Source organism: Octopus sinensis, linkage group LG18 (genome assembly GCF_006345805.1).
Source record: "Octopus sinensis linkage group LG18, ASM634580v1, whole genome shotgun sequence".
Taxonomy (NCBI): Eukaryota; Metazoa; Mollusca; class Cephalopoda; order Octopoda; family Octopodidae; genus Octopus; species Octopus sinensis.
In genome coordinates this window covers 194,842-221,659 of record NC_043014.1, presented here as the reverse complement: position 1 = coordinate 221,659, position 26,818 = coordinate 194,842, and the positions used below count along the sequence as shown (strand labels likewise).

The window sequence follows — 26,818 nt, the reverse complement described above, 5'->3', positions numbered from 1 at the left end:
CACACACACACAAGATCTCAGTATTTGTTTTTCTGTTCTTGAAGTGAAATAATTATCTTATATACTAAAATAGAATTTTAAAATACTTGAGAGAAAGAGAGAGAGAGAGAGAGAGGGAGAGAGAGAGTGTGTGTGTGTGTGTGTGTGTTTGTTTGAATGAGAGAAAGAATAAAAGAATGAGATAACTAAAGATCTAGTTGATATCACAAACTTTGCTATGTCTTGATATTCTTCCTTCCTCACTCCTTTCTGTTTAAATTTCCACATCACTTTCCTCCACTTTCTCTTGTATTCTCTGTCTTGTTGTCTCTCTATCTCTCTCTCTCTCCTTATCTCTCCCTTCCTCTCTTTCTCATTTTATCATTTCCTCTGCCCCTTCATCTTTCCCTAGCTGAGTTACCTTACTGCCATGCAAAAAGGAAGTAGGTAGGTAGGACATACTATTGTATTAATATATAAATTTTAATATATTTGAAATGATTTCCTGATTGAATTGGAGGTAATAATGAGAAGTGAAGAGAGGGAAGAGTAGAAATAAATAAATAAATAAGAAATATGAGATGGAGATGAAAAGAATGAGAGGTGGAAGTAAAGAGGTCAAAGAAGTCAGAGAGAAAGGGGGAGAAAGAGATAAGGAAGGAGATTAGTGGAAGGGAGGGGAAAGAAAGATTCAGTTTGTTTTTGAAAAAAGAAAGGGGGGGGAACTCATTTTAAAAATAAAACACATATGGAACGTTAGATAGCATCCACATTATCTAGGTTAGGGTTGGCAATCTAAAACGGTAGTGTGTGTCTGAGGCAAAAAGGAAGGGAGAGTGGAGGGAATTTTAAGTTTGCTTTTCTAAAGAAAGGGATTGAGTTGGACAAGCAACAGCCGTGCAGAGATCTTTTACTGTTTACTCACCCTGTATATCTCAGCTATTTTATGACTGAGAGCAACTTGATCGGTTATATTATGACTTACAACAGGCATCTCTTCATCAAACTCAGGAAAGGTGACCAGAGGCCTGTAGTCGAGGTCGTGGCTTGAGTCAAAGCTGGATGACAATCCCAGGTAGTCAGACATGTTGATAGTCACTGAGGACATACACAGTGCGTTGCGGACAACTTCTTCTACTACTCCAAGGTCAACAACTTCTTCAGACTCCTAGGAACATTTAGAAACAATAAAATATATTTTTAAGATCTGCAAACTTTAGAAGAAATGAGCAAAAAAGTTAGAATATTTATGATAATGACAACATGTATACATACATACATATGCATATATAGAGGGTGCAATGGGTAAATTGTCATCATTTTTAGTTTTGTGCATGTGCATTTTTTGTAGGGTCAGCTGGGCACTGTCTGTGAGAAAAACAACACCATGATGCAATTTACTCAGCCAGAAATTTGGAAACGACATGCTGTACTGCTTGGCATTTGTGCTGGAAGCTCCAATATGAACATTTTAGAGTGTTTGGGTGTCAATCTGAGGACATCTACCAAGAGTGATAAAAATCAAACATCTAGTCAACATCATGGTGTTTGGAGTGATCACTAGTGATGGCAAAGTTATGCCTCCATTCATCTTCTCACATGGCCTCAGACTCGACACAGAAGCCTACATCAAGTGCCTGGAGGAGGTAGTGCTGCCTGGATCAAGAGGGTGGCTGCTGGAAGACCCTACGTCTGGCAACAGGACTCTGCACCATGTCACACAAGTAGGAGAACGCAGTCATGGCAGTCAGACAATTTCGGTGACCACATCACCCCTAACATCTGGCCACCTAACTCCCTAGACTGCAACACCCTTGATTATTATGTGTGGGGCTCAGTTGAGTGAGAGACCAACAAAACTCCTTGTCACACCAAAGATGAACTGAAGGCAAGGATTATGACAGTATTCGCCAATTTAAATAAGGAGACCATCCAAAAGACTTGCAGGATCTTCCAAAGTCATCTGGAGGCCATGGCTGATTTTATTGAATAAATTTACTCTTTAGTATTTCAAGATATTTTTATGTAATTTTGGTAAATATATCTGTTAAAATGAAATGTCAGAGTTATTTTCATTTTTGTGTAATTTAGATGACAGTTATTCACTGCACCCTGTATATACACACACACATATATACATATATATACACACACAGACACACATATATGTTTATTCTTTTATTTGTTTCAGTTATGCGGCTGCAGCCATTCTGGAACATCAGGATTTTGCACTGTTACTTATGATTATCCTTTGGCTGATTTCCTCAAGTTGGGGGTTTCATGTTACCACTCCTGTATGTGCCATTGTCCCAGCTGTTGGCCCATTTGGTATTCTAGTGCAATGGACTTCTGAAGAATGTGTGGGAAAAGGGTCGAAAGCATAACACACATTGTTAGTGCTTGTGAAAGTCTTGCGCAGAAATGGTACAAGCGTAGACATGACAAGGTAGCCCAAAACCTCCACTGGCTCCTATGCCATAAGTATGGATGTGAACTTACAGGTGCTTGGTACCAACATACACTGGAAAAGGTAATGAACAAAGAGGGGAAGGCAAAAACCCTCTGGGACTTTAACTTCCAGACAGGCAAGGTATTAGGGCACTGAAGGCCAGATACAGTAACCTTTAAGAGGGACAAACAAGAGGGCCTAATAATTGATGTGGCAGTGCCAGGAGATCAACAGATCATCATAAAAGAAAGAGAAAAGGTTGATAAATATGGAGACCTGAGAATTGAGATGGCTAAAATGTGGCAGTTACAGGAGTCAAACATAAAGGTTGTCCCTATTGTCATCAGAGCATTGGGTTCAATACCACCCAATCTGGAAAAACATCTGAAGACTTTAGAAATACCCTACAATCTAGGGGTACTGTCTGTCTGAGGTCCTTGCTGTGACTTGACAAACAGTACAAACCCCCAGTATATTTACAGATATTTATTAATATGTCACATGTTTTTATAAATCATATATCAGCGCTTGTGTCCACTCTAGTGGAGTCATCAGATTGAACTTTTTTAAGGAATTATGTCGCTTTTTATAGTATTATTGAGTGTGTAGGGGTGGAGAGAGATATAAAATAGTACAAGAGGGTGAGGAATGGGGATAAAGTGAGAGAGAGCGCACGTGTATGCATACACACACACACACACACACGTGTGCTCTCTCTCGCTTTCTCCCCATTCCTCACCCTCTTGTACTATTTTATATCTCTCTCCACCCCTACACGCTCAATAATACTATAAAAAGGTGACACAATTACTTAAAAAAGTTCAATCTGATGACTCCACTAGAGTGGACACAAGCGCTAATATATGATTTATAAAAACGTGACATATTAATAAATATCTGTAAATATAAAACCATCCGGATTTCTGAGTACCTCTTTTCTTCTAATATATAATACCTGTACATCATCTCCAAACCTTCTAACACACACACACACATATATATATATATCTGTGTGTGTGTGTGTGTGTGTGTGTTTAAAGACAGGTGGTTATATAGGCATAGGCATAGCAGTGTGTTTGAGTAGTTTAATTCTTAAGCATTTTGCTTTTGCTCCAGTCCCATTTATAGCAACACTAAACAAGGACAACAACCAGAAGAACATTAACTAAAGCAGCTGTATTCTCTAATTGTACGATGTTTGATTCAAAGTTTTTTATAAAACTGTTTCTAAAGAAGGAATTGTGCCACAAAAAGATGGTTGACCAACATAACAAGAAATCAAACACAGAACTAACAACAACAAATCTCAGAGATTTGGGAAAAACAGTAAAAAAAATCAACACCAAACCAATAATTCATAAAAGACAATAATTATTCTCTATTCGTTTTAATGAACATTTTCTCTTTTTTTTTTTGTCAATCTTAACTAAAAACAAGGAGGTAGAAAATTTACACACCTGATATGGGTTAATTGGTTTCACCTTGACTTTGGCTAAAGGCTGACCATCAAAACTAGTCGTAAGAATTATATGGCCTTGAGTGTATTTGAAATAGAGTTTCACCTGAATAATAATAATAATAGTAATAACAACAACAACAACAACAAAATAACAAAAATAAGAAAAACATAATAACAACAACAATAATGATGATGATGATGATGATCATAACAACAGTGAATATCAGACATGAGGCAGAGAATAACCCAACATAAGCCAAGTTGTGCTGGGTGCATCCTGTTGTGTACACCAAATGGGAATGCTTACAGGTTCCACCTTCTGTATAAATTATAACATTTCTCTTATGATTTGTGATGGAGTGGACTTGATTCTTATTGCTGCACAATGGACAGGAGTCAACTCTCTCTTGTGGCTGTTTTTCAGGCCATGACATGCGGAAACTCTAATCGAGTTTTTATTGGGATTACAGATACTGGTTAATTGTTCTCTTATGTTTTTGTTGCATCTGAAGTCTGGATGAAGAAATATTTGTTTGACAAGGATATTTTTCTGAAATATACTAGTAACTTTCAAGCAACACTTTTGAAATGCCAGTGAAATTTTGGTGCAACTTAATCAATAAAGGAATTCGGTCGTAAATTTCACTTTGCAAAAATTAGGCATCTACATTTGACTTTCCTTGCTAATTTCAGCTATGACATTTGGTATTTCCTTTAATCATGATTAACTGTAACCATGTTTGACATAATGGAACACAAGGCTGTTTGCATGTTTCCAGTAATCCCTTATGTCATACAAATCTATTTTATCCTCAAAAGTTGAGGCTTCAAATTTGACTTAATTATATGATGTGGATGAGAGGAGCAGTGGTGAAGATAAATATAAGATGATGTGGGTTTACAAAATAACATTTCAACCTTCTGAAAACTTAATTTTTGTGTCCAAAATTTGACACTAATTTTTGAAAAACTTGATCAGAATTTTATATTAGAGTTAAAGCCGTAGTTTTATGTGAAGCAGTCTCAGAAATGCAAAATCTCAACTCAACTATTTCACAGAGAAAATGAAATGGAATACTTTTGTTTGACCTTTTTTCAAAGACATTTGTGCATGCTCCCATCCTGTCATCACAGTCAATGTCAGGGTATAGTGAAGAAACAGCCATGGTAACCAAAAAAAAAAAAAAAAATTGTTTGACTCTAATTTGATGCTTAGAAAAAGTGGTAATTTTGGACACAAAATCGAAAGTATCCTGAATACAGGAATTTGATCTTTTTGCTACAAGGAGTAGGAAGCCATCCAACCACTCTGAAATTTTAGTTGTGCAACATTTATACATGCTACAAATTGGGGGCAATGGTGGAAAATTTTCAAACTCTTTGTGTATTTTTGGAAGGCAAAAAAGAGGTATTCTTTGTTCTGACCATAAAATCCTAGAATCAGTTACATTTATGAAATTTTTTTCCTCCATTTCCAAAATTATTTTGTCAAGTTCCTCTCTGTAATTCAAGTTTGAATCAATATGTAATTCTTCATAAGAAGTTGTGCCATTTAAATCTTCTTCAAAAGCTGAAGTATACTCATCCTTGTCCATAATAAGAGTAGTACCCCATCCTTATCAGCCATTTTAACAATAACACAGTGCTTTATGCTGGGATAAGGTTATTCCAAGTCTTTTTTTTTTTTACTTGTTTTGAAACTTTCCCTAATGTCTTGCTTGACAACATTCAAGAAATTCTAGCAGTGCTTGTAAATGTCCTCACCAAACTCATCCAATTTGGATATTTTCAATCCAATTACACCAGGTTTAATTATCATCATTTTCAATAAACATTGGATTTTCCAACTCCTTCTTAACCGTTTTTCTCAAAAATATGTTCCTTAGGCTTATAACAGTGACCAAACTGAAATAATCTTTTGGTTACTTTATTTTTGTGAAAATTCTTAGTGCTTGGGCAGAATCTCAGTCCAAGGTCGAAGATGGAAATATCATCTACTAAGAGTTTTAACTTAGATTTATAACCAACTAATTTTCTAACAAGATAGATCTTCTTGGGTAATTATTTCCCACATTGTTACTGTCATTAAATTTCTGACTATCTTTTGATTTTTGCCGAAACTCTTCACTTAAAACATGAGACTTATTGGGAGACAAAAGTTACGTAGAAGTCATAACTTTTAGTTGTCTTTCTAGGAGGAACCCATTTGTGGATGGGTGATAGAAAGTGAGCGACTTCTTTGGTTTTTGTTGGCATTTGAAAAACTTTAACTTTTGGGAATAAACAAATTTATTGCTCTTAAGGCAAAAACTAAAATGGGTTTGGACTCTCAATTGCTAAAATAAAAACTTCTCAAGAGTTTTCAGAGATTAGTTCAAATGTGTATGGAAGGGCAAAAATGTCACAATCATATGGGCCAACCTGGGGATTAGTTATTTGAACATGTTGAATTGTAGGAGTTAATGTTTGTTTATGGTGAGTAGAGTATTGTTATCTGAGTGGTTAGCTCTTGTAATATGGTAAATTTAAACTTTCATAAACATAGACATCTCTGAAAAAAATTGATCAATAAAGTAAAGTGATTGTTTTTGATGTGATGGGTAAACAATATGAGGTGTGGACAGTATGCGAGGAATTCAGTGTAAGAAAAAATGGTAGGTAGTATAGAAATTTCAGGAAAATTTTCTGTTATCATGTTCAAGATAGCGTTAACAAGTTGGTCTCATAACATTTGTCATAAAAGTAAAGATGACTTCTCCACATATTTCAATCATTTTTAGCCAAATTATTCCCTCATTCATTGGCTCAGTACAACTTAAATCCTTTTCCAGTTTCTTTTCCTTTTTTCCTTTTGTTTTCTTTTTTACTTTCAGGACAAAAAACGAAAAAGATGAAAGAATTTGAGGAAGACAGACATACTTTTGAAATATTGTTCAATTCAATAAACAGAGTCGATTTCTATTACAAATTGTATCCTGCTCTTCTTATAGACTATTTACCTTTGAGAAGAGTTAACTCAATCTTCCTCCTCCTCCTCATCATCATCATTTTATGTCCGCTTTCCATGCTGGCATGGGTTGGACAGCTTGACTGAGGACTGGTGAGCCAGAGGCTGCACCAGGCTCAATCTGATCTGGCAGAGTTTCAACAGCTGGATACCCTTCCTAATGCCAACCACTCCCAGAGTGTAGTGGGTGCTTTTATGTGCCACTGGCATGACGGTCAGTTAGGCGGTTCTGGCAACGACCATGCTCAAAAGATGTTTTTATGTGCTACTTGCATGGGAGCCAGTCTGATGGCACTAACAACGACCACGCTCAAATGTTGTTTTCCACGTGCCACCAGCACATGTGCCAGTAAAGTGACACTGGAAACAATCACACTCGAATGGTGCTTTTCACGTGTCACTGGCACAGGAGCCAATCTGTGGCCCTGGCAACGATCACACTCGAATGTGCTTCATACATTAATAATAATTGTAATGATGATGATAATGATGATGATGCTGATGCTGATGCAGCGGGCACCAGTTCTCATGGCTTCTGATCTAAACTGATTGGAAGTTTTTATGTACATGTATTGTCTTGGTGTAAAAGAAGGGCTACAGCAAGTATTCAGCTTAAGACCCCAGATTTGCTTGTCAGTTGCTTGACCCTAACCATCTTTTCACATATTCACCAGGGCTAGCACTTTCCTCTCCATCCTCACATTCCTTTCCAAGTAGAACATAAAAAAAGTTGATGAGAGCTTGACTGAAGAGGAAGGTGTTTTTCTTCCTCAATCCTTTCAGCCTTGTTCACCACACAATCTCTTTCACTGTAGCCACTAGACAGAGGCACAATGCCTGCTCTGCCTTGTTAAAGGTGGCTGGTGGAATGATCCTCACTATGGATTTGGCTGATAGTCAGATGATGTTCAACATAACTCCATAAGTCAGTAACATTTGGATACTGCATGAGTGCATGCAGAACTGTTTTGCCACTCTGCCTGCATCTTGGAATGGTTCTGCTGGAAGTCATCCATGGTAGTATTATACCAACTAGTTCATCCTTGTCAAAGCCTAGAGTTTCCTTGAGAACATCATTGGTCTCACTCACCACTAGATTTCTATACATTGCTACCATAGAAATTCCATTGACTGTATTACCTAACTGGCAGAAAGCAGTGAGTGCTTGATGACGTAATGCCTTTTTTTCACTACTGAGGGTGCACAAAAAACGTTGGGGACAGTACAGGACAATATGATGTGGGGTTACATAAAGAAGTGGCTAAAAAGTAAAAAAACAGTGAAAAGATAAATTCTAGTGATGAATAATTCCCCAAAAGAGGGAAACTTCCTTGGGCTACTTATGGAAACCCCACAAAACGACAGTTGCCCTGACCACTAGAGCAAGTGCTCTCTCCATATTATTTTCCTTCAATCTATAGGTGCCTGCTTAGAGTAGGTCCATTCACTTGGATCATTCTTGGGACATTCACTCCCCTTAGCAGCACTTCCCTCTCCATCCTCACTTTTCTTTTCAAGTGAAATTTGAAAAAGTTGATGTGTGCTTATCCAAAGAGGAAAGTGTCTGTCTTCAGCTCTTTCAATCTGGTCCACCACACAATCTCTTTTGCTAAGGCTACCGGACAAATAAATATTGTCTGCTCTTCCTGACCAATGGAAGGAAGTAGGATAATCTCAATAGACCCAGCCAATAGCTGGATCAGTCCTACACACAACAGCAAGTGTTTCACATAAACCAACAATTCAACAATGCTTGAGCACTGGATGAGAGCATGCATGCATTTCAGGCAAGCCTGGCTGATGGTACTTCCATGCCTGTGGAGTTTATTCCAAACCAGCAATGTGCCCCCCCAGTAGCATTATCGCAACAAAGATTTCTGAAATTATCTGTGGACCCTGGCCTGAAAGATCACCAGAACAGACCAGCCGGTTGATTCATGCTGATACCCAGAATCTCCCCTAGAATGCTGTTGCACTTGTCTATCACGAATCTTCCTTGGAACACCAAAATGGAAGTTCCACTGACTGCATTTTTACTTGAGTGTCAAAGTACCGTGAATGCCAGACAACACCCTAAGGACCAGGTGTCCTGCAGCTCAGTTGAAGAGATGATCAGTGGGAAAGCAAATCTGACAAAAGGTGACCACACCTGCTCACCATTAAAGAAGTGCTGGAGATGTCATAGCCTCAGTACAGGTCTGCATATCAACAGCCCAGACATGCTCAGTCCTCCATTCAGTGGGTGTTGACAATGGAGCACCTAACCAGTGGAATGCATCCCTTTCACACAAAGTGCAAGAGTAGGTGCTCCAGTCTGGTCAGACATAAACTGGGGCTAGGCATGATGGTTAAGTGGTAAAATATAATGAAGAGGATGTATGCATTTGCTACCTTTGGCCACCCTTTCAGAGATATAGTTTCTGTCAGTCAATTTCTGGGTAAGATTAGCCACCCTGCTCATCACCTCATCCCAATTCTTCTCTACCTCGAAACCAAACCAAATCCCAAGCAATTTAGCTGGTTTTTCTGTCCAGCATGTCACAATGTTATTGGATCTACCTCACTAGGTGCCAATCTGCAGGCCCATTGACTCTTCTTCGTTAATTTTTGTCCCTTTCACCACTTTGTATTCTTTTAGAGCAGTGCTGATTAAGTAATCTATGTGTCTGATGTCTGACACTGTAAGGTAACATCATCTGCATAGGCTGACATGGTCCTCCCACGTGGGATGCCTCTCAACACTTCCATTTTTCACAGCAGTGGCTCTAGAGCTTGTACATACAGAGGAAATGAGGGAGGGTAACCTTGATGGACTGAGTGCATGATGCTGAATGGTTCCAAAAAGTAATCATTCACCCAAACTACCAAGCAGATGTTGCACACTGTGGCAATCTAGCCATGGAAAATGGGACCAAAACTGGCTGCCAAGTAATGGTGGTCAACCCTATAAAAGGCTTTTGATTGATCCAAATTGATCAGAGCTCCATCCATGCCAAGTTCTTTAGCCATCCTGTCCTTGATGTATTACAAGAATTGCAAGTTGTCATGGATAGGATTGCTTTGAATAGTGCTGCATCTTTGCACATCACAGCTCAGTTCTTCGATCAGCATCTGCCTCTTTGTTAGCACCTTGACCAAAAGGGGATGATGTTAAAGCAAGGGATGAATTATCACATGGGGATAAATACATCTGAGGGGTTTCAGCACTGTTTCCAGTGACCCAAACCAGAGGTTAATTTTAAGCTATGGAAGAAAACCTTTGATCTTAGGAACTATTTCAAATCTTGGAGCAAATCCTGGGAGAAATTAGGGATACAACAACAACAACAACAACAATTACCAGAGTGCTGATAAAATGAGAAGAAAGTACTTACTTTCGCTTGGTATCTTGCCACGTCACATAAACAATTGGTTAGTTTCATTCCAGTGTGAGTTTTTTGGGAGGCAAACATAGAGAATGACAAGTTGCGAGCATCAGAGAAATAATTGATGACCTGGAAAAGAAGTAGAAATGAATGATTTTAAATTATTATTCTCATTATTAAGGCAATTAGCTGGCAGACTCATTAGCATGCCAAGTGAAATGCTTGGTAGTATTTTGTCCACCATTACATTCTGAGTTCAGATTCCTCTGAGGTCAACTTTCCCTTTCAATAAAATAAGTAAAGGTCAAGTACTTGGGTCAGTCTAATCAACTGTCCTGCCCCCCCCCCCTAAAAACAATGTAACCTGCATAGAATTAAAGTATTCCCAGCCTGATGATTAGTTAAGTTGAAGACCTCTCGTTGATTAATTATTACATCAGAGGATCTGTTGGCTGGGAAACATATGTTGCCTGAATTTTACCTGTTCCACTCCCTCAATTTGGATTTTTATTCACACTTATTCACAACTCTAGTTGTTAACAGTGAACTCTATAGAAACTTTCAGCTTATTGAATTTCCTTGTAACTTTGAAATGGGAAAATGTGTGTAACCTTTGATGCCACTGAATTGTTATTGTTGCTGACTGTATGCTGTCCACTTTTTGTTTTCAATACCTAAGCACCTTGAAAGAAAAGTTGGGCATAAGAGGCATCAAATGTGGTGTGCAAGGGAGATGACTGTGCTGCTATGGTCATGTGATGCATATGGACGAGGACAGCTGTGTAAAGAAGTGCTGATGTCTAACTGTGGAGGGAACCTGTGGAAGAGGTAAACCCAGGAAGATATGGGATGAGGTGGTGAAGCATGATCTTTAATCAGTGGGCCTCACAGAGGAAATGTCTAGTGACCAAGGCCTTTGGTGATATGCTGTGCTTAAGAGGACCTGTAAAATCAAATGAAATTGTAGTCATGGCCAATGTCAGTCTTATGCAATTGGCATCTGTGCCAGGAACACTGGAAAAGCACCTCTCAAGTGTTGGGCCTCACCGAGGCAATGTGGCCGATGCTAGTGTTGTGTAACTGGTACCTGTGCTGGTGGCATGTATAAGGCAATTTTAGAGTGTATTGGGCCTCACGGAAGCAATGACAAATGACTGAGACCTTTGGCAATATGCTGTGCTTGAGAAGAAGACCAATTTAACCAAGTGAAAACATAGTCGTGGCAGATACTGGTGTCATGCAACTGGCACCTGTGCTGGTGGCACATAAAAGCACCCAGTACACTTTGTAAAGTGGTTGGCATGTTAGAAAGAGCATCTAGTTGTAGAAACCATGCCAAATCAGACCCTCAGCTTACCAACCCTGATCAAACCATCCAACCCATGCCAGCACAAACAATGGACGTTAAATGATGATGATGCCACAGACTGCTTGAAACTTACAAACTTCCTACACTTGGATCCCTGGGCCTTATCAATATATATATATCTTTATACACACACACACAGTTGTAACAGGTGTGCTTATATGTATACATGCACATGTACAAGTGTGTGCGTGTGTGTATGACACTCTATCCCAATCTTTTTATCTCCTTCTCAACTACTTTCACCTATCTCTATATACTGGGTCATCCTATAAATGTGATTTTTTATACTTTTATTTTTCAAAATTAAAATAAACAAAAAGTTCTTTTTTAATCTAAAATATACTCTCCTTCATTTTCTACAATACTCTTCCATCTATCTTGTAGACTTGCAAGGCCCTCTTCCAAAATTCATTTTGTCTGTGACAAAAAATACTCCCCCAGTACTAGTCTGACCTTATTTACAGAATTCATATTTTTTCCATCCAAATGATTTTGAAGACTATAGAATAAATGATAATCAGATGGGGTAATGTCCAGTGAATATGGTGGGTTGGGCATTGTTTCCCATTCAAACTGCTCCAACCTTTGGAATGTCCTCTTTGCAACTTCTAGCGCTGACTTAAGCCACCCAAGCTGTTTGCAGTAGATCTCCTTTGTTATCGTTTTGGTTTGGATTTAAAAGTTTAAAGTGGACTAAACCTTTCATATCCCATCAAACAGATAACAAAATCTTACATGGATGAAGACCTTCTTTAGCCTGGAGTGCCAGTGTTTCTCCTTTCCCTACCCACTGTATTCAGCGCTTGACATTTTTATAGAGAACCCGTTTCTCATCACCAGTTACTATTCAGTCCAAAAAAGGTTTATTAGTCAGGCGTGACAGCTTGGAATTGAACTCAGAATCTTGGGGTTAGTAGCCTGCGCTCTTAACCACTATACTATATGCTGGTGGGCAATTATGGAGTGAATTTTAGGGCTTATAAATCTAATATTATTTTTCTATCTTTCCTTAATACCGCAGTGACCTGAATAATAATAATAATAATAATAATAATAATAATAATAATAATAATAATAATAATAATAATGATAACATCGAAAAAATACCTTAGGAATGAGAACCCAGGTTCGAAATTTCCCCAAGACACCTGATGAAGGCTGGAGGGTATATCAGCCAAAACATTGTGTTAACAACAAACAAGATGAGGACAAATATCCGTCAAATGTGAATAATGTACATAATCCCTCATCTCTTAAATATAGAACTGTAGACTCAGAAAGTTTGTGAGGAACCCATTGACCCAATTTGCTGACTTTACTGATGACATGCAGGTGTCGATGAATGGTTGAATGACCAAATCCAAGCTTCTTTGCCTTGTTCCTCAACAGTTATGATGGGATTTTGTTCCACCAGGGTTTGCAAGACATCCTTATTGAGCTCTACAAATCTTCCAGGATGAAGCTCATCTTCTAGGCTGTAGTTTCTGGAGGAGGAGGAGAAGGAGGAGGATGATGACGATGACGACGACGATGACCACCACCACCTTGAGTTAGTGCTCCAGTGCATTGAACTAGAATGAGGGCTGCTGTTCAGCAGTCACAAAAAAAAGAAAAGAAAAAAACAGGACAAACTTTCTAAATGTAGAAATACCAGTGTGTTTGAGGGACCCTGACATGATATGTAACAGTGAATTTTAATTAAAACTAAATGAGAAAACGTTCACATCCAGAACTTTCAAATATATAATTCAAATGTATAATTTTCCATGGAAAAAAATTATTTTGGTATGAAACTGATGAAGCAAAAAGTGTTTATTTGTGTTCAAGCTGTGCTTGTCACATAGCACTCACAAGCAGTGTTGCCACCTTAAATCTGAATTTTATGCTAAATTTCAGTAGAAAAATACCAAAAACATTCCAAAAAATGCTAAAGACTAATTATATCAAAAAGCTTAATTTTTACTTACATTTTTATTTACTTTCTTTAATTATATTCAGCATTGAGAAATAATTTCTTGAATTTCACTGCTTTGACCCCTTCCAGCTGCAGTATCTAGAACTTGACTTCTGTATACATTCAGGGTCCCAATCTTTTTAATTATGCGTTTTGGAATATCGAAGTCCTTGCAACATTTGCCATATCTTTTCAGGCCATATTCTATAGACAGTATTGATCTAAGAATAGGAAGATGCATTTTGTTTTTCAATTTTGATTTGATTACTCCCATACTACTGAACAACCATTCAACTTCTGCCTTTGAGTTTGGCAATGTCAACAGATTAATGGCAAAATTTGCGACATCTCTAAAAGGATTTCCTCCAGTAGCATCTTTATATTCCAAGACTTCTAGCCAGAATGCCTCAGTACTAGATGTATTTGTCCATTTAACTAAATGAATGTTATTAAATTGAATTTCAATTGAAGTGATTTTTTCTTCATTTAAATGCATTGCTTCAAAGGCAGGTAAAATTGGCTCTTTGAAATGCTGCAAAATATTCTCTACTGAAAGATATTTGATATTCCTCAGTATATTAATATTTCCTGACCAACAGTACTTGAGCTCTTTATAAAGGTAGAATAAAAAATTGTTGTGCTCTTTTGCGAATATTATTTTCTTCGGTGGCTGTTACAGTCTTCTTGATAATCATTTCTGCTATCTTTCTCTCGAACTTGTAGCCTAAATTTGGTTTAGAATCCAGAAATGTTTCAATAGAAGCATCCGGATCGAGAGGATCAATTCTACATGTTGGCGATACTATCATATTAGCAACAGATTTGATCAAATTTGAAAGATCTTCAAGTAATTTTGTTTTGTCGACAGTGTTTGATTCAAACAGTTTAGTCACTTCCTGAACATGTTTTAAAATTGGATGCAAAAATAAAAGGTAAAGTTCATTCCTAGATCACAAAACATTTCATGTAACGTTTGTGCTGTAAAGCCTTTTTCTTTGTAGTTTGGAAGTGAGTTTGGATTCAAACCATTGGCTTAAAATTCTATTTACTGCTGGTTCTCTTGACAGCCACCTAGTGGTACAAGAATTCACAATCTTCAAAGGCTCTTTACCATTGATAGCAAGGTAAAGTTTTTGTAGGCACTTTGTCTTGTTGAAGAATGAGAGAACCATTTATAGATTTTGGATACTAAAAGTTCTAAATTTATGGGAAGCATTTAGCACAAATGTGGGATACTGTCAACAGTAAAGAATGACATACACATCTAAATAGAAGTAATGATAGAACTTCTTTTAATTTCTGGAAAACACCATTGTTGACTCCTATCATTACTCTAGAACAATCAGTTCCTATGGCCAGGAAATGTTTTATATCTAATTTCTTTTTCACTAATTCAATTTTCAAGGCATCTACAATGCCATCTGCATCACATATTTCTAAAGATACCATCCTGAGATATGTATGTACTACTTTTTTGTGAGTGACACTGTAATATATGATAACAATTCCTAACAACTTGTTTATCGATATATCATTTGGATTCATCTAATAACAGGCTAAATTTTCTATCTCCTGTATCAGAAATCAAATCTCCATCAAAATATGGCACTAGAACATTTCTCACACAACAGTTTAGTAAATGCTGGCATCTTAAGCCATACCTTTTGGAATTTTTGCTGGTACAACCTTGTTTTTTCTTTTCTCATTATAATGTTGTGGGAAGCAAGAAAATAAATTGAATGATTAATAAAAATATAAAATTGAAAACACAACTTATCAGTTTGCTGCTAACAATTCCTTCATTCGTTGTCAACAATTCTTATGTTTGCTGCTTACAAATTCTTGAGATGAACAATACTGATTCAGGATGCAGGGTGACCAACTTATAAATGGAAAAGTAGAATCTGCAGAAATCCCAAAACTGTGTTCTGATATAAACCTGGGAACATTATATTTTGCTTCCAATCTTACATTTAATATCTATTGGTAAAATCACAAATATAACTACAATACTTGAAAAAAAAAAAAAAAAAAAAGTAAGTAGAAATATAAAGGGGGAAACCCTGCCGTACTTCTATACAAGATATATAATCTGAAACAAGCATGAAAAAACACAGGCCTACTTTTAAATAGTCAAACTGAAAGTAAATCAGTCAACCTGTCATGACAAAAACTCATCAGGACAGAATAAAGCAATGTTAGGACGAATTTGCATGCTTTCATTCTTTGCAATATATTTATGTTATTGTGTAGGGAGTTCAGGTGCTGACACGAGTTATCTCCTCCCCCTCCCCCCACAAGCCGGTGGCAGAGGCGGTGGGGGGATGCTGGAAAAGTTCATAACTTGATAAACTTCCTTTTGATAAACTTCCTTTTGATAAACTTTCATTTGAAGTTTCAAAAAAGTGAAAGAAAAATTCAACAATAACCGATAGTACTAAAAATTTGGCTGTAAGATACATTAACGAGAAAGTAGAAAAGGAGGAAAAAGAAGAAAAAAAGGGTAACTATTGTGGAAATGTCATGATCAGAGAAGAATGCTAAAAAATGCTAAATAAAATTTTAAACCTGCTATTTTCCCTGCTAAATGCTAGATTCAAAAATTTTCTGCTAAATGCTGAAAAAAAATGCTAGATTTAGCATAAAATATGCTAAACTGGCAACCCTGCTCACAAGTGATATCTGTTAGTAGTGAGAGCTTGTTTGTTTTCCTCTCCCTGATTTTTTACTGTCATGCAAATTACTTGGTAACCTCATAAGTGCTGGTGGCACAAAAAAGGCACCCAACAAAGTCTGTAAAGAGGTTGGCATTAAGAAGGGCCTCCAGATAAAGAAAATGTATCAAAGATGACCTTGGAGCCTAAGGTGGCTGTGTGGCTTGCTGGATCTTGTCAAACTGTCCTACCCATGCCAGCATGGACATTAAGTGATGATGATGATGATGATGATGATGATGATCTTACACACACACACAGGTGTAACAGGTGTACTTACAAAGTAATCTTCTGTTTTGGTTCCAGATTCATATTTGATGTCAGAAATCTTGGGTGGTGGACTGCCTGGCTCTAATTTTTCTATCTTTATCTGGACAGGGCCCTTCAATTAGAAAACAAAAACATTTGAAAATACACCAAAAGAAAAACTACAAAGCAATAAGTCATACAGAAATATGGTTTATCTTCAACTTCACACCTTAAACTTCCCATTAGTCCATCTTTGCTGTTATTATTCATATATTTAGTCCCTTTCCCCGCTGCTTATTCAGTTCTTAGCCATGGTTTCATCATTCCATCATAATTTCTCTTCACTGGATTAGATCTGCTGATGGCAAGCTATGTATTATAGATTAGGCAAGAGGCATGATGTAATTACTTCACCTTCTAGAGTTAGAAGTCAAATCTCTCCCAAATCTGATTTTAAAAAAGAACATCTGCAATAATGTAATCCTGAATATTGTAAGTCTGAAGAGATGGGACTGATATATTGAGATTGTCCACTGATGATAAGTGTATCGGACCAAAATTGAGCCAGAGATAAATAGCAATGACATTGTTACTTCTGTGTTAATGAGATGAGAGTAAATCAAGGATTGATCCCAATAAACCCTGATAATAACAATAAATCAGCCCTCCATTTCTCTAGGACCCACTTGGTTAATAATGAATTTTCCCTGTGATTATTCAAGATAGCAGCCAAATCCCATTCAAATCCAACTCATCCATTCATATAAAAGACATGACAAAACAGGTCAGATACTACATTGTGCATGGAAACAAAATTGGGAAAGCCATGATTAGAGTGATTTTATGATCAAAGCAGACCGAGAGGTTGAACTAAGAAAACAGCTCAGAAGATTTCAGTTTACATTTTGTGGCTGCTCAAACTAATTAATAAAACTGCTTATTAACTTTTATTAAAAAAGTGCCCTGATGTAGGTTAAATGGGGACATAGAGGTTACAAATAATATGCCATAGAACAAGCTTAAGTGTCTAAGAAATGTTGGAAAGAATTTGAAGTTTCATGGAATAAAATTCTAGAGTGTGACAGAGACTTAACGAGAATGGATTACTGTATGATTAAGTTGATGTGGTTGGGAGGGTAAGGGGATGTTGCTAGTGGCCAGAATTAATTAAACACAGAACAATTCAATCATGATCAAAAGATGGTGGAACTGACATATAGAACGACATAGTATTTTCAATAGTATTTTCAACAAATACAGGGTGCGTAAGATATTTGAGGACAGATTTATGTTTATAAAAAAAACAAATATATAATAACTACATTCGCGGAGTGGTTTAAAATTTCTTGTTTATTAAAACCCTGTTTTTTATTCATGTCGGGTCACTGTCAAGTGCTACTGGTAACATGTAATCCAATATAACCTGGTCGGGTCGTCGGCAACTAAACTGGCAACCCCATCAAGCTTGCTAGGTGAGGAGGGTGACACCCTGCAGGACAAAAAATAAAACCCGTTAAAGGGCGAAAGAACTACTGTGTAGTCAACAACCAATTCAACAAGTACCTTGTCACGGTGAAGTGCCTGTGTGCTCCACTGACCCAGAGAGCTATGCTGGAGGGAGAGAAATCTTCAGGCAGGTCTTACCAGGCCAGACAGGTCGAAGGGTAGGAGACAGACAAAACCTCAACAACAATGAATAGAAGCATCAGCAGCAGGGCATGGATTTAGTAATCGGCAGGACCTTAACAGATCAGATTCCTGGCTTTGAACTAGCAGGATGTCATGCAGAGGATCCTGAATGCAAGACAATGGATGAGACCCTAATATTCCTAGTTAGATGGAAACTGCGACACCACATTGAGCAGCACCCTGTGACTCCTATATTATGTGCAACTAAAATCCCCAGAACTGAGTTCACTGACTGAAAGGTGCACATTATGTACAACATTGATTGTAAATGAGTTGTGAACCAAACATTTAAGCACTACTGACTGTCTATGTAACTGTAAATGGATATCTAAACAAGATACAGATTTATGCCAAATGGAGCCACTAGATTTTATTCTTTTCTTTTTTTTTTTTCGTTTGTAATGGTAACTTTTATTCTCAAGCGTACAGCTTTGACAGAGGAGGGCTCTAGAAAGTTGACTCACAGCAGGTAGACATAGTTTTCAACAATCATTCCAGCAACCATGACATTCTTAGATATTACCTTCAGAATGTTAAAGGTTTTTATAAAGGTTCAGAGAAATTTATTAAAGAAAAAAAAAATCTAAATCATATTTAGTAAAAGTTAAAAAAAAAGTATTTTAAATTTATTTAAAAACACTGGAAATAAATTGTTGTTAGTTTATGTTAATTAATTAATTATGGTAAATCAAATTAGTTTTAAATATAACAACATTCTGTCAGAGGTTGGGGGGTGGAGAACCTTAGAGGAAGTTTTAATATTTGATTTTATGAAAATATGCTACCAATAACATCATTAATCAGTAATTAAAATTCAGAAGAAAATGGAGGGAAAGAGGCAAGGGTAGCATACGAAAAAATGTTTTTTCCTATTTTAGGTTTTAAAAAAAATGTATTATTTTAGCTGATTTTGTGCTTTTAGTTGGATCATCTTAATAGCTGTTCTACTAATAGTAAATAGTTAAGGATACTGGTAACAGGAAATTAAAAGACTCTATAGAAAGAAATGAGAAACCCTTGAATGAAGCAAATGAAAGGAGTGTGTTTGTGTGAAGCCTGTGTAGACAGAGGCCTGTGTGGATGTTGTTACTTGGCTAACATACCGACTGCTGCTGTTCGGAGAAAGCAGCCAACTCTACAAACACATGTGCTTCTTCTTATGCAAGTGATATCTTACAATGCTGTTATTTACTGCTTACCAAACCATATTTCCAACATACTGCCAAACTAAGACAACATAACTACAGTGTTCATATCATTTAAAGCTGCTGCTGCTGCTGCTGCTACTACTACTACTACTACTACTACTACTACTGTCTGCCTGTCTATCTGTCTATCAATATTAGTTTTGTATGAAACTGATATATTCATCAAGTTTCAAAATATATAAAACCCTTGTTACACTGTAGAGATGACATAAAACATGTGAATGGTCTCTCACAAATGGATTACATTCATTAAAACATGAATTAAGGTTAAAGAAGAAAGAAATTTCAAAACATTTTACAGCGGAAAAAAAAAAGATTGACTTTATAAGTGACATAGTTGGTATATATTGCTCAGAGTTCTGGAAGGACTGAGCAACACACACACACACACATCCAAATATACGTGTGTGCATGTGTATGTATATATTTATATATATACACATACACACACATGTGCTTAGGCAATCTAAGTGGACGGACCCTGTAGAAGAAAACTGAGGGTAGACATGGGAAGGAATGGCAGAGGCAGTGATGGAGGGGGTGGAGAGAGATAAACATTGGATGCTGAAGCTTGTGAAAGAGAGAACAAGGAACTGACCATGCAAAAATGGAGAAATAAGTATAGAATGATGATGATGATGACGATGAGGATAGGAAGAGAAGATGATGATATGTAAAATGTACTAAAATGAGAACGGTAGAAAGTGTAGAAGGGAAGTTAGAGCAACTAGTAACTGTTTGATATAGAAACATGTCGAAAGAAAAGAATTATGTGATAATTAAATTGCTAAACCTAAACTATGCGAACCAGATGGAAAGTAAAAACAAAGAGGACGGAGAGTGAGAAAGGAAAAAAAGGGATTGAATTGCACGAAAGTTCTTACCTCAGACCAACAACTACAACATGTTTGTCGTCTTGTGTTTTTAGAACTTTGGATACACACACACACATACACACACACACACTGAGAAATATCTAGGGGGAGCTAAGTCAGGCACTTCAATTTTGGTTAATAATCACAAGAATTATGATTTTCATGTCTAGGAATAAAAAGAAGAGGAATTATTAAAGAGAAAGAATAAAAAAAAAAACTGGTGCATAAAATGAAAAGTTGGAAGAATATGAGTAAAAGTGATATTTTTGAGATCCATCTCTTTATTAAAAGAATGATTCCATTTTTAGAATTAAAGACAACAAAAATTTGTTTTCTCTTTTTACAGAACTTGTAAATATTCTCCTGGGGTGAGTCTAGAACTCCTTACATTCTATTTGCCAGGATTCATATCCTGATAAGTGAGAGTTAATGACTCCCATATATTTAAATCAACCAAATTTAACTAATTCTTTCTGTCTCATTCTCCAAAATTCTTTGGGAATCATTTTTCTAAACTTGAGATTATTTATAATCTCAAGTTGAGGCAACTACTTCATTTGAAAAAGCTTCAAGTTTTTCTGCAAGTTTTTTTCTGCAGGCAAGCGTAGGTCTAGTTAATGATTTAATAGACAAGGAATATTAGAATGGATAGTGGGGTTGGGGTTGGGGAAAGAGATAGTATTACTACTGTGTCTGAAGAGCTGGCAGTTCATAAAAAATGGAAATATTTTATGCCAGTGTCTGATGCAGTCTCCTCTATTTTCTAGAATATTTTTCAAAGATAGAAGCCCAGATGTGAAATCCTTGCTGTTGTCTTGTTTAATGTTTGATCCCAGTTTTGATGCAATAATTGTTAAAGTAGGGTGGTGAGCTGGCACAGTCGTTAGCATGCCAGGTGAAATGCTTAGCAGTATCTCGTCTGTCTTTATGTTCTGAGTTCAAATTCTGCCAAGGTCAACTTTGCCTTTCATCCTTTCGGGGTTGATAAATTAAGTACCAGTTGCATACTGGGGTCACTCTAATCGACTGCCCCCTCCCCCCAAATTTCAGGCCTTGTAACTAGAGCAGGAAAGAATAATTGTTATAGTGGTTAAAGTGTGCTTTGTGTTGAAGGGAAAAACACAGAATTTAAGATTGTTTTATCATTTCCTGGAATAGAGGCAGCAGCTAATTAAATGAACTCATTAATTATTTTATTTCTGTTGTACTGCACAACAATTCTGAATATGTGGTAGACACTCCTCTAACAGAATGGTGAGGACTTGTTGACACTGACCTAATACCGAGGATACAAAACAAATGTTATAGGTCATTAGTATTTTATTTATTCCAATTAAGTTGAGTAATTACATACATTAGCTTCCTGATATAAGAAACCCTCATCTAGACTGAGACCTTTAAAAAATCCTATCATCTCCAATGGTTCGTTTATGAACTTAGACTATTTTTTATGTGATTCTACACTTCTGGATGTGTGTGTGTGTGTGTGTGTGTGTGTGTGTGTGTGTGCAGGCAGGCATGGTTGAGTGGTTAAGGAGCTTACTTTACAACAATGTGGTTTCAGGTTCAGTCCCTCTGTATATATATTTGTGTTTGTCCCCCACCATCACCTAGCAACTGGTGTTGCTTTGTAATTTAGTAGTTTGGCAAACATGACTGGGGTTCACTTTCTTTTTTGACAAAATATCTCAAGGTGGTGCCCCAGCATGGCAGCAGTCCAACGACTGAAACAATTAAAATAAATATGGGGGGGGGGGGAGGGAGAGATGGAAAGAGAGAGAAAGAGAGAAATAGTAATGATTCTTAAAATAGGTAAAATACCAGAAATTTAGTGAGACACTTAATGAAAAACTTAATGAATGCCATAACTTCTCTGGTAGTTATTTATTTGACTAAAAGTTGATTAAGGAAAGGTTTGAACTCAAAGTGTAAAGGGAGGTAAGCAAATACTGCAAAGTCCTTTTCTCTCCGTTCATTCTCCTTAGGACGGATGATATGTAAAGGATGGGATGGTTGTAAGTAGAATCAGGCAGAAAGAAATCCATGAAATATAGATTTTGAAACAAAACAGGTACAGAAGAATATCAGAATGATAGTTTTAGTTTTGAGATTTGACTCTAAAAGTCTTTAGAGTTAAAAATATATCAAGTAAGCTATTTTTTTGCAATACAACCGCATTAAGTAATGTTACAAAAAACAAAAAAGTTATTCAATAGCAGAGGAGAATAACTGGTGGTTTGGATGACTAAAGTAAACAGTGAGGCTGTAGACCAATGTACTGGCATCTGGCATGAAAGATAAGTTCCAGATGGAAGAGAAAAATGAAGGAGATAGTGGTGGTGGTGGTGGTGGGAATTATTCAGATATTTACAAAGGATTGGTTTAGTAAAGTATAAAGAGATGTTAAAATAGAAATATTTTGATTTCTTTTAAATTATTTAAAACTTATTTTCACAATTGATGGGGTTTAATGGGTTTGGGTAAGTTTAGAAAAACTGTCTTGACATCTTATGTATGTTTGGAGTGGAACGTGGCAGCATGTAGACTGAGTAGGAGTAGAACCTATTACTATGGTAACTAGTTAGGAGTGGAGCTTGTTGCCAGGTAGAATGAGTATGAGTGGACTCATCCTGAGTAGGAGTGGTATTTCTTTATTATAAAAATACCTGAATTATTTTTCCTTATTCTCATCAAATTCAATTTCTAAACATTTTCATTCCATGTTTTGAATATAAAGCAACAAATATGATCTGCTGTATTTTCAGTCCACTTAAAGAGTGGATATTTACCCTCTATAATATTATTTTACTCCAGTCTATGATGTATGGAACACTGAACTATGCAATGTAATTGAAGCTATATTCTATTAAATATAAACATCCGGATTGCAGTAATCCCTCGTCATATAGCGGTTCACCTATTGTGCACTCAGTACGTTGCGAATTTTTCTGGCTAATATATATAAATTCATATCATGGAATTCTTAGTCTATTGCAGGTTCTGTGTCATATAGGTATTTATATCTTTTTAGATTTTACTTATTTCTGTGGGAGATTTTGGAACGTTGCACCTGCAATAGTTGAGGGATTACTGCAGTCATAAAACAGTTGATTAATAAAAACTATGGAACAATATCAAAGACATAATGATTATATTTATAATATACTTTACAGAAAGTGTGATATATTTTAACAGATATTTATCATAATATGCTTTCATTACATATATATATCTTTGAACATGTAAAGAATTTCTTCACAGTATTTCAGCTTTCTCAAAGACAGAAAAGACAACTTGCTATAAATAACATCTTACCATCTTGAAAAGGGATGAATTATGTAGTCTTTGATATGTAATACTCAAGGAAAAAATAGGATGGTTATGGCTTGAATGATATTTCTGTTTATACATTAAATGAAGACTACATGTTTACTTGTTAAATGAAAGCTACATGTTTAAATATTAAGCATTTATATACTCTTTACTCTTTTACTTGTTTCAGTCACTTGACTGTGGCCATGCTGGAGCACCACCTTTAGTCGAGCAAATCGACCCCAGGACTTATTCTTTGTAAGCCTAGTACTTATTCTATCGGTCTCTTTTGCCAAACTGCTAAGTTACAGGGACGTAAACACACCATCGGTCATTAAGCAATGTTGGGGGGACAAACACAGACACACAAACATATACACACATACATATATATATATATATGACGGGCTTCCTTCAGTTTCTGTCTTACCAAATCCACTCACAAGGCTTTGGTCGGCCTGAGGCTATAGTAGAAGACACTTGCCCAAGGTGCCACACAGTGGGAATGAACCCGGAAACATGTGGTTGGGAAGCAAGCTACTTACCACACAGCCACTCCTGTGCCTATTAAACATTTATATATTAAGTGAAGGCTACATGTTTGCATTTTAAACAGCAACATGTTTAGAAGTTCAGTGAAGGCTTATGTTTACATATCAATCATTAAAAAGCAGATATCATTAACTGATATTTCAAAAACTTTACATGTCATCGAGCCATCATCAATTGATACCCAAGCGCTTACTTTGTCAGATACGCCTAAGTGTAAGTGGTCCTTATCGATTGGAGAAATCAAATTGGAAATGAAAAATTTATAATTGATGAAGTAGTTTTTTTCTGACTTTGTTTCATCATCAAACAAGGGAGATGATGATGATGATGATGTTGCAGAAGTAACTGATGCTTCAATTATCTCAGGATGGATAAGTGCACCAACTTATCTATATTTCTCCATTTGTTTGACAACAATGCTAGGACCTCAAATTAATTCATGCTCACATCAGATGCAAAGGGAAGACTTTAAATTACTTTTCAATAATGATCTGGTAAATTTCATTGTATGAGAGACAATTATTATAATTTTTGTACTTATTTAAAGTGGAAATAAGTATAAAAATTAGCCTGAAGGAAAAGAGGTTTTGGCACACACATTCATGCAACTCCTGTTTGCTGTTTAAAGATTAAACTTAGGAATTTATGATGTCACACAATGAAGGTGAAATGTCCAGAGTTAGGCCTTTAACTCGAGTTTCTTAAAAGACAAAGTCTCAATGGTTCTGGTCAATATTTATAATCCCATCCTTTGCTGCTATCAATTACCAGAAGCCAACTAAATATGCACATAACTCCCATTAATAATAAACTTTGTTCTGAAAGATCAAGGAACAATGAATGAAATAAAAATTATAATGGAATAGAAACGAGAGTAAGTCACATATTGCCTGTTATAATGATTTTGTAGATATGGGCTTCCCAAATACACGGTTTCAGGTTCAGTCCTACTGCATGACACCTTGGGTTAGTGTCTTCTACCCTTACCTCAGGCCACCAATGACTTGTGAGTGGATCTGGTAGATAGAATCTGAAAGAAGCCTGTTATATATATATATAGGAGAGTATTGTAATTCGCTTGAAGCATTGTGTATTGTGTGTAAAAAATAATGTATTTTGAATGACAGAACAATGCACTGTAATAATAACAATGGACTATAATAGATGTTAGAATTTAATCATCCATAGTCTGATAAGAAGGAAACGTAGACAGACATGGGACAAAGTACTGAAGGTTGATCTTAACACACTGAAGTTTATAAAGGAAATGACAAAGGGCTGAGATATCTGGCCCCTTGCTGTACACAAGAAGACCCAACCACCTTGGTAGTACTTATCTTCATCCTGTCTCCCCATCAACCTTATTCCCAAACCAACCACCACATTTCGTCCCCTCTCTATCACCTGAGATCAGAATAGGTGCATACTACACCCACCTGCACTCTTCGTTCCCTCCTTCCCAATCCGGAATCCCTTCCATTTCCCATTATTTTCCCCCTGCCTATGGTCTCCACTAATCACCACTTTCTCCCATGTTGTTCTCCATCACTTAACACCTCTCTTATCTGTTACCATCAAAGCCCTCCCATATCTACCACAACTCCTGTCCCTGAGCCTCTCCTATATTTCATTCCATCATTTACCTCAGTTCAAACTTCTGCATCCCCCCCCCCCGCTTACTCTCACCACTCCCAAAGTCCCTTTCGTGCATGTCTTGATACATCTTCACCACCATCTCTCTCACGACTGCTTTTGTTATCTTCCTCTCTCACTCAACCTCCTTTCTTTTTCAACAGGAGTATTCAACTATCTACTCGACAGCAAGTCACCTACCCCGTCGTCCCTCTATACCTCAAATCTTATCAGCTGGCACAAAGCCATCCCCCTCACTACTACCCCTTCTTCTCAGCTGAAGGGGTTCTTGTCTAACAAGTTAGTCCGTGATCCTGTCAGTGCTGGTGACGCATGAAAAGCACCCAGTACACTCTGTAGTTGGCGTTAGGAAGAGTGTCCAGCTGTAGAAACCAGGCCAAAACAGATGATGGAGCCTAGTGTGGCTCCCAACCTTACCATCTCCCGCCGAACTGTTCAATCCATGCCAGCATGGAAAACGGACGTAAAATGATGATGATGATATATATATGTGTGTGTGGGGGTGGGGTGGGGATGCGTGCGCGCGCGCGTGTGTGTGTGAGATTGTGGCCACCACCACTTGACAACTGCTGTTAATTTATGTCCCTGTAACTTAGTGATTTAGCAAAAGAGACAAATAGAATAAGTATCTTATTTAAAAAAAAATCCTGAGATTGATTTGTTCAACTAAAACATTTCGAATCAGTGCTCCAGCATGACCGCAATCTAATGACTGAAATAAGTAAAAGATAAAAGAAAAAGTATAGCTTAACAGCACTGGGTGGTGTGGATGTGGGGAAGGGTGGTTGGGATGATGTAAGGGAGTTAAACCCTACATTACTCCAGTGCAAGGGAGGTCATTACAGTAAAGAATTCTGTGCTTACCTTTTAGAGAGCTTTCTCTCTCTCTCTCTCTCTCGCATATTTGCAACTAATTTTAAAATCACAATGCAGCAAATAAAATTTTCTTTCTTTTACAGAAAGAAAACAACATTGAAAGTATAA

The 26,818-nt window shown here is 36.9% G+C and overlaps 1 protein-coding gene across 8 annotated transcripts in view; it reads right to left on the bottom strand.

Moving 5' to 3' along the window:
• The window catches only part of LOC115221198 (phospholipid transfer protein C2CD2L), a 175,278-nt gene that overhangs the window by 47,411 nt on the left and 101,049 nt on the right, over positions 1-26,818 (bottom strand). For 6 of the 8 annotated variants that reach the window (XM_029791355.2, XM_029791356.2, XM_029791352.2 and 3 more), the window contains exons 2-5: positions 16,577-16,678; positions 10,269-10,388; positions 3,886-3,990; positions 905-1,147 (exon numbers count right to left, since the gene is read on the bottom strand). In XM_029791355.2, the coding sequence (XP_029647215.1) occupies positions 905-1,147; positions 3,886-3,990; positions 10,269-10,388; positions 16,577-16,678 (570 nt within the window). Of the gene's footprint in view, positions 1-904; positions 1,148-3,885; positions 3,991-10,268; positions 10,389-16,576; positions 16,679-20,326; positions 20,452-26,818 lie in introns of those variants that run through there. The other 2 variants (XM_036510609.1, XM_029791354.2) reach the window with 2 other exon arrangements.